The following is a 16,220-nucleotide window of genomic DNA, read 5'->3' on the forward strand; positions in this document are numbered from 1 at the left end:
ACTTACCAGCTCTGGGGCTTGATATCTAGAAGCTTGATAGCAGATCTTGGAATTCTGTCTACACAAAAGTACCATTCGAACCAGCGATACAATGTCTGTGAGACCTCTGCCATCAACCTATGCTTCCCTGGAGGAAGGGGGAAAGGAGTGGAAGTGCTGATCAAAAAGGGCCTCCCCTACAGCATCGGTGTAATGAAACATCCTTCCCGGAAGCGCAGGAGATTCCAGGAGGCATTCAAGGAAGTTCTAGTAAGGAGAAACAATGTGCAGTGGGATTTCAAATAGGCCTTCCCCCAACGGAGAGCCTCAAACTGTGTGGTTTTTTTCTTGAATAGAGTAAATCAAAATGATAAGGCAAGCAACATTGCCAACTAGGCAGATGACAAACTGGAAGATGACAAAGGGGAGAAGTTTCTCTTTATTTATTCCTCTTTAAAATGACTTAAAAGCAAATTTAAACACTATTTAAAAAAAGACGGGGGTCCAAAATATCAAGAAGCTGAAAATAAAACCACAAAGGAGGCATTACAAGGTTAGCAGAACATAGAAAGCATAGTTAGTATAAAACAGATTTACAGTCTCAGTGAACAGCAAATTCATGCCGCCCATGTAAATTGAACAGTACATAATACTGCCCCTACCCTCTGGAACACAAAATTCTTTTATCATTTTATTTTATTGTAGTACTGGATAGGAAAACACAAGAATTTTAAAAAAACAACATTTTCAGTTGAAAGAGAAAAACATTAAAAATACGATATTGCTCTGTAGGCACTAATGAATGTTCTTCTATGGTAAAAGAGTGCCGAAGCAGAACTCAAAATTGCATAATTCCTATTAAAATGATACAGCCCTGGTGTGACTGCAAATAAAAACTAGCTATGCTATTTCTCTGGCACTGCCTGACTGTGGCCCTGCCCACTACGAACCATCTGCAACACTGGAGTTCGGACAGGGCCAGGCAGAAGCGACAGGCAGCAATACTGGAAAAATGAAGGTATCTCCTGATAAGCCGGAGCGCTCTGACAGCTCAGATCCATGGAGGGCTTTCATTACACTGGAAATGAGTGACTGTGTGCTTGCCAAGGCTTTCACTCTGCATGCTTTAAGTTACACCTGACCTTGAGGTGCCAAGACCTAGTAAGGAGCGAATGGGAGCAAGAAAAGGTTGCTGCCCACAGGGCTGCTTGGAAATAGCCATTCCAGTGGCCGCTGGCAGGAGGTCGGCTACAACTCTGGCCCAAGCTTGCCATCAGCAGATGAGTGCTTCCCTCTCCTTGAGCACAGGCAGCTGTAACGTTACTTACACCCTCCTCTGCAGAGCACTTTGGTGAGACCACGGAGCACTCGGGTCCTCTGAGGGCAGGGGTGTGGACTTCACTAGGATCTGCAACAAAAATCAACTCAAAGCAATCGGGGAGAGGCAGCTGCTGGGGCCTTGGAGAATGTTAAAGCAGTGCCCGTGCAGGGCACCCTGAAGCAGATTTTTACCTTGCAAGCATCCTCACTTCTGAGATTTGTCCTCCTCTACCTGTTTTGGCACATGCAGCCTTCCTGCTCCCCCTCTCTGGCGGGCAAGATGCCCGAGATTAGCAGTCCCAAGCCCCAATATCCCTGTGCACAGGGGAGGAAAGATGCACTTCAGTCTTCTGTTTTACTAGGGAGTCTCTGGCTTAAAAAGTCACTTTTAAAAAAATGCCATGGCAGGAAGCAGTTAATCAAACATATCCTCAAACATGCGTCGCCCCATGGCTATGTAAACTTCTTTTTCTTCTGGCGTCATCTGGGCCACCAGCTCAGGGCGCTGGCTCACTTGGCTGTAGGAGTGCGGACGCCCAGCCACTGTGACAGTGGGGTCCTCTGCCACCACCTCAAACTCTTCATCCTCATCCTCATCCTCTAGCCCGTATGTTGTGGTGGCTGTGGTGGGAGCGCGGGGAGGGGATTCCTCCTCCGACTCGCTTGTCTCGCTCTCGGAGTCACTAGCGTTGGCACCGGAGAGAGGAGCAGCACCTCCGACAGTGACTGTTGAAGCAGAAGGTGTCTTCTTCTCGTGGATAAGCAGGGCACGCATCACCTCCTCATTATCATCCAGAGCTGCCCGGCCCTCCTCACGCTCCTGGAAGGCATCCAGATCCCGGCTCCCTGGGAAGAGACACAAGGGAATGATCATTTCCGCATAGAGATCTGGGTGACGGCCCTGAAGGCCTTCTGGACCCGTATTAATTACCGCCACTGAGCACGCTTGGGCAAGTCACATCCTTTCTCTATGCCAGCTCTTCCTCTCCCTTAAAAGACAGAGATAGTTAGGTTTTTGCTCATAACAGCAGAGCAAGTGTTGACATTTCCTAGGAGCTGGGAGGCCTGGAGTCACTGTGGCTCCCAGCTAATAGTCTCAGCCAGAAGCACATCACAAGAGAAGACAACAAACGCATGATGGGCAGGCACCTGGAAAAGACCCTCCAAGGAGGTGCCCAACTCAGGCACCCCTCAGCTGGGCTGATACCCTTTCGTCAATGTACAGCAGAGTGTAGTCCTTGGGACCAAAATCTGGGCTTTCAGATACTCAGACTGTGCACTCAATGATGACACTTGTCAGAGCTACAGATACCGAGACCACGCACCTAATGATGATGCTTGTCAGATACAGCAAGTATCTCAGTGCTGTTTCACAGATGAACAAGCACAGCCTGTTTCCTTCCTTTTTGCCCCTTAATTTACAGGTTGTATGACCACAGCCTGGAGGACTTGTGGTGGTGATGAAGACCATGGGGTGTTGCTGGCACAGACCATAAACACAGAACCAAAACCAGGCCCTGCCCTGTCAAGCTCCTCATCTCTAAGGATTAAGACGGAGCAGCAGATGAATCCAGGCAGACAGGGAATATTGCGGAAACCATGTGTTATAAAACAACATTCAAAGTAGCTGTGCCTGGTAAGCTCAGAGGTGCACCTATGAGGCAGGAAGGGGAAAAGCTCATTACCGCTCATTACTGGAACACGGTGGTAGCGAGCAGGATCTATCTTGTGAAGCAGATGCAGGCTACAGCCTGCAGCCAAGCTGCGCAGCACAGCGTGGAAGCCTGCGTTAAACCAGCTCCTGCCCTCCAAGCTGAAACACAGCCCAGCCAGCCTCTCTGGCTGCTTACCTGGACCTCTTATTCGAAGGGGACTGCCGTTTCCCAGCAGACAGACACCCGGCCTGTGCTCCTCTTTCAGTAAGCTTGGCTGTACAATAGCTGGGAGGGTTTGGCATGACTTGGGTAGGCAGGGTACACAGATTCAAAAGGTAAAATTCTGTTCAAAAAGTGGCGTTCTGCAGAAAACGTCTCTTAATCCTACATTTGATGACAGGACTGTGAGTCCACCCAGCACCAATAAAACTACAGGCAGTATGGAAATAAACAACCCCAGGAGAAAAACTGAAATACAGATAACCTTATGTAAAAACAAGGCCTAAAAAGCAGGACAGACATCCCCATAGCAAACTTTCTCTCTTGCACCTCAGATGCTGCCTACGAACAATTGCTGGAGCTGAGGCGATGGCATTCTGCCCTCATACTTTAATGCCACTTGCCCGCTTCTCCAAGACCAGGACCCTCATGATTTCAGCATCACATCCAGGCAGTTGGCACCCAAGCCTTTCCCCCAGGGTCAAAAATGCACCGGTTATTTTTCATCCTTATGAAATGAAAAAAATGATGAGAAACAGGTGAACTTGGGAAGTAAGCTCTGCATTTAGCACTAAAAGCCAGGGGGAGTTTGTGGTCACTCCTTTCCTGTGGTAAAATAAAGGCCAAAAGACCCACCCCTAGCTTCACTGGACTCGTGTTTTTATTGTAAATGAAGTTGTAGTGATGGGTGATGGCTGAAACCACTATTATTAATGCACTGGCACAAATCTTGAAAGAAAGGAAGAATGAAGGCGTTGTGTTGGCAGCCTTGTGCTCAGCTTGTTGCTCGTGACTGTGGAACCTAAGAGGCTATTAGAGAGCATCCCTGTGAGATAATGTTGTAGCTCATCACATTGAGAGCTGTGAAGTGACCACAGCCTGGAGTACCTCCACAAAGTCCGACTTTGCGGCTCAGGCGTGGGGCTGTGTCTTGCTTGCAAGAACTGTTCCTGCCAGATCCAAGCAGTGAATTAAACACCATGGGTCTTTTCTGTCAACAGTCCCAAGTTTCCTTCCTCCCTGTTTATGTCATCCATGAGCTATCGAAATGCGTTGCAGCAGCACTTTCAGGCCATTTCCACAAGCCCCCTCTTTGGTCTCCAGCAGTGGTGAAGGTTAAGCAGCGATGCCATCATGCTGTAAGGAGATATACTCACTCCCCCTCCATGTCCTTCAGTGGCATCTGAGGAACATTTATGCTGTGTACACCAAACATCATCTCAAGCAGCCAATTTAAAACTACAGGTGAATTGAATGTCTAGCAGAAAAATGGGATGAGAACTCACTATGGCTGGTGAGTAACAACAACATCTGCTACAGACTGCAGGAGGAGGTTGTTTCAATCACCTCACTTTATTTAATCTATTTGGAAAATGTTCTGGGATCTGTATGTTTGAAGGACGTTACAGACATTTTACCGTCCCTTTTCTTCAGTTCTGCTACACCTACGTACTCCACTCCTCTCCTGAGCACTGCACTGGTTCCAGGGTCTCATGCAGGGATACATGCGGTCCCCTTTTACCATCTTCTCTTCCTAGGGCATCAAAAGTTTCAGTCTATAATCCTCAGACAACTTGGAAGATCATATCTATTGATTCACTCCCGTACAAATAATAAAAAGTCTCTATTTCCTATTTTTAGTGTGTAAGCTGAAATAGTACACTTAACAAAGCAGAATGTTTCTACGAGCAGTTACAAGATCTTGACTATAGTCTATGGACAACCTGACCCCAACATGAATGAAAATAAAAGCAAACATAATGAGAACCAAACAGAAAGCAATAAAGACTCACTTGCCATGGTAACATACCTTCCTATTGTACTTCCAGAAGCTGTATTTCTGACATATTCTTCATATAAAACACATTTTCAAAACCAATTGGCAATAAGAAGGCTGGGAGCACAAAACCACTGCTGGTAGATTCAGTAGGCTTCAGAATGACCGAATGTTAATAAATGTTATTTTTCAGCAGTGACCTATTAGGCAGGCATCTTTCTAGATGAAATTGAAAGACCTTCATCCAAAAGTAATAAACACTCAAGGTTGAAGATGTAACAGATAATTAACATTTTAGAAGCCCACAAACAATTTTGTGGGCAACTCGGCTTTACTGACCTAGATTTCAATCCTGGATCTAATAAATCAGGATTTTTTACATCTACCTACACACAGGTGCTTTGCACAGCAGAGGGGAGCAGCCAAAATCTGGAGTGTTGGGAGCAGCAGCTGTACACACACAGGGAAACATATTTTTGCCAGCACTTTAAGAGCATCACATAAGCAGAGCAGTACTTTTGCCTTGTGAATTTTCTTACCATCTTTGATCTCATCAGGGTCATAAGCCCCCTGCACTGTGCTCTCCCGTAGCCAAATTGGCCTCTCTCTGGCTGGCTTTCCTTCATTTGCAGACCGGTTAAGATCCTCCTGGTCCTCCATGCTGATGACAACGTTCTGGGTATACAAGTCCTCATACGATGGTCCTTTTGTAGTCCATGCTTCCCGATGGTGTCCACCTGCAAGGCCAGCTGCTGTGCCTGAACCAGCACCAGCTGCACGTTCCTTGCTACATAGAAGTCAAAGATATAAAAACAGAACATTCAGAACAAGCCCCTTCTTGGCCAGCATTACAACACATACCATGATTAGTTATCTTCCATGATCTGCACTGAGAACTTGCATTCTCATGTCTAACACATAGTGCCAGGAATTTCTACACCAGCTTGCTGGTTTGGGGAACTTTGGTTGGGGGTTCTCTAATGGGAAACCCTACATGAGGCTATGGCAACTTCCTCCACAGACACTGAAAAGAAGAGACAGCACTAAGGCTTCTAACGCACCTATGTAAAAACATAAAATCCCAGAATACCCTGAAATAAAAGCCACAGCAGCAAAACATAGTCAAACAGTAATCTGGCGTTTGGAAAAGGCCTTCACACAGCAACCATATACTGCATAAAAAAAGCACCCAGGTTTAAACAAGTCAGATGATAGGCAGAGACCCAGCATGCTCAGATCTGTGAACCATTATTAATCACGGGACTCATGAAGGAGTTAACTCACCATGAAAAACACAGTTCAAACCCTTGCTTCAATTGTGAGTGACAGTGCGCATGGTATGTCACGTCTCCTGTGTTGCACAGGAGATCTGTACTATCCACAGCTGTGGGAGTACTGGGGAGTCCAGGCAGAGGAGAAGAAAGATGAGAGGGCACATTCAAACCAGAGGACTAGCTAGGGCTGGGCAAAGGGCTTTGTGTGGTGATGCTGTGTGGGAGGAGGCAAGACAGAACTGTCTTCATTGTGGAAAAGCTGGAGAATGAAAGGCGATGACCGATGCGAAGGGTACAACAGTCAAAGCCTAGCCCTCCTTTGTTTTCTGAGAGAAGCTGCAGCCAGCACATTTTCCTCCAGGCTCCCTTCTAACTCAGGAGACTGATGGAGAAAAGAAACATTCCTGCTTGGATCTGATGGAAAGAGGACATCAGGTGGAGTATTTTCTGCACAGTAATGGCAATGAGCCTAAAATACTCTCTCTGGTCTGTGCTGCTACATATGCATTGATCAGGGAAAGCAGATGAATGGAAACTCACTGCTTTCCAGGTGGGGGAAAGCCAAATGTGACCGTTCCTCTAATTCAAAATCATATTTCATCTTCTCGGAGAAACAGATCCGCTGCAGACCGCACCCGCCCTCAGCCATATAATTTCAGTCATCTGACTGCCAGTAGTACCTAAGGCTTTTCACGGGTAAGAGACCTGTCTAGACTCCTCCTCTTGTCCAAAGCAAATCCATCAAGGATACCCACAGCATCCCGGCTCTGCTGCCAGCTCAGCTGCCAGAAGTTGTCAGCGAGCACAGTTCAGACACTGCTATGTACCCATGACCTCTCTTCCAACTGAGAAGCTTAAAATAAGGTTGTAGTTGAAGAAGACCTGAGTAATATGCAATTTCTTTAATTCAGCAAGGACTGAACCACTGCTTGATGAGCTAATTCTGATGGATTTTTTGGGGTGAACAGTGAGAGGAAAATAAGCAGGTAGGTGATCATCTCGCTTCTCCACATAAAAAGTATTGGTGCGTTCAGCCGGAGTTTGGATTGAGGGCTGTGCACAGCCTCCCAATAGCGAGCTTGCTGGGGTCTGTTAGCAAAATACTTCACAGCATTGGTTTTCGCATGTGTCCACACACTAGCCGGTTCTCTCCTGCAGCCAGCCCCACTAAGACAGCTTCACATCAGCCTTGAATTTTGGGGCAGAAGACTGGTGCACATGTATTGCTTACGTAACCTAAGGAACCACACAGAGACCTTCTTCCCAGTGTGTTATTTCAAGTGTTGGTACCTTTCAGCTCTCCAAGACAGGCGTGTGTTCTGTGAAAAGCACCACTCTGCTTCCCACACAATAGAAATCTCTAACTAGCGTTTCCCTGACGATTTTATGTAATCCACTTTCCTCACAAGATACACAATGCAGCTCTCCCTCAAGCTCTCCCTCCCCACGACTGCAGCGTGACAGCTGAATACTCAGCAGGGCCAGGAACTGCCTAATAATACTCTTGCACAGAGGTCCCCGTAAGCGTGCCTGAAATGGACTTTTTTCCTATGCGGTATCATTTAGCAGCAAAACACTTACTCCACAACGTTAGGAACATTTCAAAAATGAAAGTAACAACCCTAAGAGACACCTACAGCATGGATTAGTTTAAGCCAACTACTGCAAAGTCCCACACTTAGGTGGAACCATGTAGACACTTTCTACTTTCAAACCCTGGTGAGCTTTGCAAACGTGTCTCAGTTTACTTCCTTGTTTGTGGAACTGCATCTTCAACAACACTGGTGGTAGGAGTCAGCAACCCCTCAAGACCTACTGCCAGAAGAGATCTTCCTGTTCAGCAACGCTTTTTCGAAGTGCGGGATTAAACACCATGGATCAGGCACCAGCAAAAGGCCAGACGCGCGAGCTGCCTTACAGGCAGCACAGAGCAGATGAAGGGAGTGCACTCTTACATCTCTCTCTGTCTCTCTCAGATCCAAGATCTGCTTTCCCCCTCTTAGGTCTAGACTTTGCACAGCCATCCTGCAACTAGGAACTACTCAGACGGTGTCAGCTCAGTGGCCCAGATGTGGCTACATTTGCTCTGTTACCCATCAGTTGTTTTACCCTGATGTAAATCCCTTAATGAGTGGTTAGCTGCCTTTAAAGGTGACATAAATAATCCTTGACATAGCTGAGGTATGGCCCACAGAAACCATGCTGTGCAATGGGGAAACAACTTGAAATTTTCATCTCAATCCTGCCCAGCCTATTAAGAAAAGGTTCCGCATAATGGGGATAACTCTTTTTGTGCTGTGTTTGAAATAAAGCACTTTTTCACTTAGCTGCTTTTAAGAGCTTCAAATTCACAGCAGACAACCCATGGTCCTTGATAGCATGACCACAGAAGATTAATTCTGCGAAGATTTTTGTTATATAAAATCATGCAATTTTGACAGAAGAAAACAGAGGGATATTATAATCCATCTGTTTCAGAAAACCACAGAGAAGGGCTTAGGTAAAAAGCAGGTTTATTTTGAAACCTGTGGGGCTAATTCATGCTCTGCCAAGATTAAGAAAATTAACGGCCTCCTAGAAAGATATAAATGACAACCTGCCTAGTTTCCCACGGCAGGTGACTGACAGTTATGCAACGTCAGTGTGGTCGCTTAGAGCTGTAACTCTTCTGAAAACACATGCAGTTGCCTGTGTCAGTGCAAAGAGATGATGCATGACCTTTTCTGCTTGTTTCAGAATCACCAAATGTCAGTTTTGTCAATGATTTCAGACACTCAAGACTCCATAAAAATGGAGGGAATAAATAACCCAGGGTTTGGCACTTTAAAAAAAAAAATAATCTCACAGCAGTGCTTTCATGCAATTAGCTGCTTTGAATTAATGAGTTAATAAATAATTAAATCACAAATATACTGAAGCAAGTTGTATTCAAGTAAGCATTTAAAAAGCCGCCTATTTATTTTGTCATTCCTTGCACAGAGTAATTAATCATTTACAGTGTTTTTTAAGTATTTAAGAGTCAAGTAAGTGGGTGCTGCTATTTAATCACGGGACTGCACCAGGCTTCTGCTGTGATAATTTCCTGTGCGCAGAAGAGGAAGACTGAGAAATCGCTCTCTTTTTGGTGGGGTTATCCCAGTTCTACTACTCAAATGGGTTTTTAAAGCAAAGTCTAGTGATTCAGCTTGGGCATAACGGCTTCAAAGACTCCCCATATCACCAAAGACATGTTGAGTGACCTTGGGAAAAATCTCCTCCCCTCGCTATATTGCTTCTGTTTTTCTATCAGAATTATGAGGAAAATTAGCTACCTTCTTGGCTAGAAAAAGACTATGAATAGAAAAGAACTTTTTATTATATTAATTAGAAACTGTCTGGCATGAATATATGAGGAACATTCTCTCTCAAGGTTAGCTTGAGAGAAAAAAAGTATCCTGCTTGCTCTCACATTAACTAAAGCCAAGCACCCCAAGGCACTGTGGGAATGCTTCCCCTCATGGTACATTCCCCCCCATCTTGTGTTTAATTATTTTTTTTTAAACACAGAGAAGTGCATCACATTTCACACAGCTGACAAAACTGACAGCTCCCCACATCTTTCTGCATTATTTAAACATCATCTGTTTTTGTACAGCTAGGAATGTTCTGAAAGAAAGTGTCACTTCCCATGGGTAAGAACATTTTAAAGAGTTTTTAAATGTAACATGGTCTCCTCCCGAAAAGAAGAGGTGTGTAACAAGTAGGAGAAAATCAGAAGAAAAAAATACCCTTATTACAAGTAATGCCTCTGAACTAGAATGTTGTTACATGTGGATTTGAAGTGCAAATTGTAGAATGCAGATAGCTTAGTTTCAAAAGCTGGGTAAAAGCAAAAGGAATAGATGAAAGACAAGGGTTTGAGAGAAAGAAGACAACGTAGATGGCACCTTCAGAGCTTTCCCAAATGGCTGCAGTTTGCATTTCTTGCATACTGGGGCAAGGGCTTGATATACATACCAGCTACAGCACAGCAAGCAGCAGGTAATTTGAGTACCCCACCCCACGGAAAACTACACGCAGGAGGCTGACAAGAAAAAAAGTCATCTGCCTTGTTTAGTAAAGAATGGTTCTTGCCCTTTGTCTCCTTATAAACCACACACTCCTTGGGGAATCCGTCAGTTGCTTGCACAGTTGGTGCTGAACAAGTCCTCAATGCAGCCAGAGGCTGCGCAAGGTTTGGGAAAGCCTCACAGAGCAGGCAAACACACTACAAGAAAGCAGCGCAGTGAGAGAAGACCAGGCCCATTCCCACCTCTGCTTCAGGGCAGGAATCTCGGTGGGTTCTGGCTCGAGGATTTCATAAGCTAAGTTAACGTCTTCTGTCTCACGAAGCAGCGCATAGATGGGCTCAATCTGCTCATTAAATCTTGCCACGAGTGTCCTTGCATCCTTTTTGGGCATCGCCGACTCATCTTCTTCCACTTCAGTCTCACAGAAAGTACAGCGGAAAGTTCCTAAAACAAAAAAAGTTGCAAAGCATTGGAAGGAAAGCAACAGGCCCTGCTTTTTATACAGTCTTTCAAACAGCAGTGCTTTGCTGGTTTTTTAGCTTGACGCTAAAGAGCTTTTCCTCCCCTGACAATCCCTTCCCACACACAGTGTACCTGGTTATTATTTAAGCAGAAAACAAAGCAAGCATTTTGATGCCATCCAGTGATGCCCAGTTGGGTACAGTTTCTTGTTCTGAAAAGCCCAGATAGGCTGCAGTACCTCTGCTGAGACATCTCCTAATCTCACTCCCTCTTTCTTGCTGCACATTTTGAATGTCAATTACGACTGGGCTGTGATAAGAAGCTTCACAATATACTCTTAGAAGTTCAAATACCTGTTTCAGGTGCTTGCACTGGTATCTCCCAGGCCACACGAACAGGCTAATTTCACAATGAAGCAGGGTGAAGTTTTACACTGCACCAACCACTCTGCAGTAACTGCTAGTATAACCATTTTCACTCTGCAACTAATGCAAAAAAGACGGCTTCTCCTTTTGTTTCGGGGTCAAAACATGCGAAATTGTCATTACTGCAGAGCAGCAAATGTAAAAACTTATCGCACCTAACCCCTTTATTCACTTCTTGAAATTAAGAATGGCAAGATAAGAATTGTATGAATGGCAATTAAGAATAAGCTCGTTTTTCAGACCTCATCGGGATCTATAAAAACAGGTCAATCAGGAAGGCAACTGAAATGGCTGTATGGCAATGCAGTTACAAAAAACCTACCGAACTCCTGAACAGCAGGCTTTTCAGTTTCATCGCTCCACCTGCGAGTAGGACCCTTAGGGCAGTACATGCACAGTAGGACCTTACCATATGGTCCACGACGAAAGGAGCAGCAGAGTGTAATGACTTATCCTTGCAAGTGCTGGACTGAGAATGTACCTCTGCCTCCTCAGAACACTTACATCCAGAACAATGCTCACAGGCTTCTCAATTTCTCTTGTCCCTGTGTGATTTTTTTTAAATTTATCCGTTCTGTGACACCTATACACATCTAGCATCATCCTTCAATACCCCAATGAAGAAAGGAAAAGTTCTTTTTACTTAAATCAGGGAAATGATAAGCTTATGTCTAAAAATCAGTATTCAATCGGTATTGGAGCCTGCTATATCACCGATGCTATGTACAAACACAGTCGAAAGAATGGGGTTTGCCCAGGGCACACGGGCATGATGTAATGAGACAGGCAGGCAAGCCAGGGCTTCTGGTATCTTGTTTTGCTGCTTACACAGATTTGCTAGTCTTGTCACTTCATTTTTCAGTGTACCTTTTTCTCTGCCTGTAAGACAGCGATAAAAACAGACCTAACTTCTTCACTGATGGCTGTGAGGGCTAGACAATGCCTGCGCGCTTCTTGGAAAACAAACAAAAGCACTGTTTATGACAGGAGGTAGATCTGTTGCCTCTCATCACAGTCTGTAGAGATGCAGTTTTCTACCTTGGAACCATCTGATGTAGCTTTTGCTCATTGTTACTCATAAATTAATGTGAGTGTGTTGTATATGTGGCCTGTAATATGTACACATTTCCTGCAATAGACTCTCTCTTTAGAAAGTTTTTCTTATCTACATGTAAAAGCTGCAGCACCCAACAACAGCAGTATGCAAAGTAAAGGATAAGTGGGTAAAGTGCTCTTCTCTCCCATCCAAGCATGAAACACTCTGCTTATTTTTTCAGGCTGTAAATATGGCCCCTACTGATTCAAGAACTATACATTATATAAGCTCTCAGCCCGGCAAAAATTGAAGCCAAAGTTTGGTCTCCTTATCCCACATCTAAGGCTATCGGCGTGACAAATTGGCAAACAAGTTGAATCAAAATAATTAGCACATCTCAGTTCCCATAATGGACTAAGTGAACAAACACAGCTTAATGAGGAAAACTCTCCTCTTTTTACACCCCCCCCGCCCAAAGTCCTGTTACATGTTCCTGAGACAGCTCAGACTTTTCACGCTTCCATCTGTGAACCCCATGAGTATTTGCAAAAGATTAAGATCGTAGGGAGAATGGTTCCAATTCAGAGTACCAAAAAATCAGAAAGTAAATACAGCTCTAATGAAACGGAACTCCTAAAGCTATCATGGATTTGCTGCAACTTCCACCCCTCAGGGTTCTTAATAAGCAACAACAACAAAAAAAGTTAATAGATGAATTATGTAAAGAATCTGGGAATAAGTGAAATGACAAGCTTCCTCCATTAATATGCTGATTTTTTTTCGAGGTGATGCAGCATTTCACAAAAGGCATATGTGATTAGAGAACTGGGAAGTTGCTTTGCCATGGCAGATGGCATTTATATGTTGCAAACCTCTTTTGTTAGACTTTAAGAGGTCACAAACTGTCACCAGAGCTTTTATGACATGGCACATCACATCAGCAGTGACACATGTTCCTTACAGATGTGAACTGCATATGACAAACATGAAGTGCAGGCCATCCAAAGGCTGAGAATGGCAATGTTCCCACTCCAACAATGTATTTCTTCCTTCAGCCCTTACACAACTGACAGTGTTCCATTCAAATACGCTGCATAAACCAGGACAAGTAGATATCCTGAAGCGAACAGACATGAGGCTTTCCTGCATTTTGGAAATGCTAATGGAGAGCGCATACATCCCCTCCTTTCCACATATGCTCAGGCACTCAACAGAGCGCTCTGGCTGCACGTTAAAAACCAGCCATCTGAAAGAGATCTCCTCATCTGCTCCCAGACTCTCCAGGGCAGATACGCTGGTAATCTGGCTCCCCAAGGCATACTAAGATTAAAGCAGCTCAGGCTCTGAAGTATAGGGCCAGAATATTTAGAGATAATTCCTAATGACTTGATTTCACTTGAGAGAAGGAAAAGGTCAACTGCCCACACGCATTGCATGCACGATGTCCAAGCGTGCATGCTGCATCTGCTATAATTAATGCATTTAACTGGCTACAGCCTCGTGAGTCTCAGCCCAGGTCCTGCTCACACCCTTCTCAAAGAGTTCAAGCCTCATCTCCAGCCCAACAAGGTGTCTTTCTCCCACTCTGTCCTTTGGGATGCTGCCTCAGGCTCTCACTACTCTGATACTTACAAACTATTTTGTTTTCAACCTAAACTCATTCCCGTTCATTTCAAGCCTATGTACTGTTGAGCCAAAAACCGTACCTCAGCTCAGCTAGCTTCCATCTTGCTGTTAATCCTTCAGGTATATTTACGATCTGCTGTCTTACTCATCCCTCCATTTTCATTTTGCAAGGCTCAATAAGACACATTTTTCTTTGCCTTTTAAAACTGGCCACCCGTTCCTCCTCCATCATTGAGCACTTTCTCCAGTTTGCTCTCATCTTTCTGCTGTAAAGCTGGAAGTATATAGAAGTGTCCAGATGAGTTTTCCCAAAAGCCCAAAGCATTAGTGCTTCTCTGATAGCCACTGAGACCTTTTAAGATCACAGTGTAACTGATCATGAAAGTGCTGCCTCAATTATCACAAGATCTAGCAACGCTCCGAGATCTTTCTTCCTCCTTTGTAGTTTCCAGTTGCTGAGCTCCACGTTTATAGGAGACACTTGCATTAGATGCTCGGTGCATGACACTGTACTTTATACTAGAATCTTTCAGCTCCTTTTTATTCCTCCAGCCTTCATCCTCACCCAATTCTTTATTCTCAACCGCATCACAAAACATTAAGCTAATTTATTTTCAAAATCTTCCACAACCTTCTTTTAGAAGTAGCATTATTCCCATTACGTGGAGAGTGAGCTAAGGCACAGATGGCACAATTTCAGAAGGAGCTGCTGATTTGAGCAGTACTTGATTTGAGATGCCTAAGAAATGCTTTCCTGAAACTTCTGTTTCACCAAAGAGCGTGCAGTATTTTCACCAATCTTCTTTCAGGCTGCAGAATCCGGTATCTCAAACAAGTTGGGTCCAACAGCTAAAGATAGCCTTTGAAAAGTTAAGCTCAAATTGACCAGTCCCACACCACAGAGACCAGTCCAACACCAGAGAGAAACTAAGCTGGCCTGGAGGATCGGATCATGTTCCTGTGTCTACTTGCAGCCATTTTCTTCAAGTAATTCCCCGACTCTCACACTGCACATTTTTCCTTCTTCTTCAGCAAGCCAGACAAAAAGTGCACTATAAGCGCACAGCTCATCTCTCTCACCGAGAAAAGCACATGTTTTGTGAGGGGGAAAAAAAAAGTCACAGAGAAAATGTTACGGGATGCATAAGCAACTTTAATTTCAGCACTCTCCGAGTGCTTCATTTGATGTTAAAAAGAGAGTATTAAGACCTTGAGGAAAGGACAGGAGTTTCCTAGGTTCCTACCAACATGAAGCTGGACAAATGTCTCCCGCCATGTGACGCTGTGCCGACAGCCATATGGTTGATCTGCAGACCTGGAACCCTCAGTTCCGCACAGGCCTTCGCCATTTGATGGAATGAAATAACAGAGAAGATGACAACCTGCTAGTGCTGCGTGGATCGGCTGCAGAGGGAGCAGGATGCCTTGCCAGATTGCTTCCTGGCAACAAAAGGAGGATGAAATGGAAACACCTCGGGGTCCTGGTTGAGCTTCTTGGAAGAGATGTGCTTTGTGGGAACCTGCTATCCTACCTGCTAGCCCCAAACCTGAGGTTTCCTACCCAGCTCTTCCCATCTGCTCCCACCTCAGTTCCAGGCTTTTCCCCAATCTGACAGTCCTTTTCTCCTTGCTAGCAAGTCCTGGTCTATCTAGTCCTGCTTTCTCAGCCTGGGCTTCACTCACTTCTCAGACTTTCCTGTCCATCCTTCTTTTCCAATCTCGGCCTGTCTCCGCTCCCGTGCTTCTCTGCTCTTTGATCAACTAATTCTGTTTCTAACTTTGAGCCCTGGTCATCAGATTAATTTCCTGTTTCAAGCCAGAGAGACGGAAAATCCTTTCGCAGTACAACCTGTCATTCGGAACAATATAACACAGGCAAAGGAATATGCATTTCTCGGGCCTCCTCTTCCATTTTCTCATCAGCCCGTTCTTCAAAATGGCCAAACTGTTTTTTGATGAAATTTTCCAAAGCAATTTAAACTTAGTTGGATGCATAGAATAGGAAAAATTCATCATAAATTAAGTGTTTGACAGAGTTTTGAACAGAACAAAATCCACAGAGCAATTCCCACGCCTGCCCTCCAACGAATGATCCAAGCTCATGTAATGGAAATACTTAGCAACCCAAGTAATAGGCAGTGCTGTCAGTACAAATTGTAATTAACTTCCTTTCATTTCTCATTGATTTTCAAGATATAGAGGACTGTTTATGACAGCACCTACAGGCATTTCTCTCCTGAATCATTAAAGACACAAATCGTAGCCCGAGTGGCTACAACAGACCTGGATCATCAGCAACCATAACATAAACCACACTACATGATAAGGATACTCACCTACTAGAAGTAGCAACCTAAGGGGTTAAATTGAAGCAAAGAGTTGTAATGACCTTAATGAA

At 44.5% G+C, this 16,220-nt stretch overlaps 1 protein-coding gene across 9 annotated transcripts in view; it reads right to left on the bottom strand.

The window, feature by feature from the left end:
* Positions 1-407: 407 nt before the first annotated feature.
* Positions 408-16,220, bottom strand: part of GTF2E1 (general transcription factor IIE subunit 1) — a 54,494-nt gene continuing 38,681 nt past the window's right edge. For 7 of the 9 annotated variants that reach the window (XM_074593603.1, XM_074593623.1, XM_074593613.1 and 4 more), the window contains 3 exons: positions 10,516-10,717; positions 5,490-5,737; positions 408-2,145 (listed from right to left, as the gene is read on the bottom strand). In XM_074593603.1, coding sequence (XP_074449704.1) covers positions 1,715-2,145; positions 5,490-5,737; positions 10,516-10,717 — 881 coding nt within the window. In that variant the 3' untranslated portion in view covers positions 408-1,714. The remainder of the gene's footprint in view (positions 2,146-5,489; positions 5,738-10,515; positions 10,718-16,220) is intronic. The other 2 variants (XR_012588195.1, XR_012588194.1) reach the window with 1 other exon arrangement.

This window comes from Larus michahellis, chromosome 1 (genome assembly GCF_964199755.1).
Source record: "Larus michahellis chromosome 1, bLarMic1.1, whole genome shotgun sequence".
Lineage (NCBI taxonomy): Eukaryota > Metazoa > Chordata > Aves > Charadriiformes > Laridae > Larus > Larus michahellis.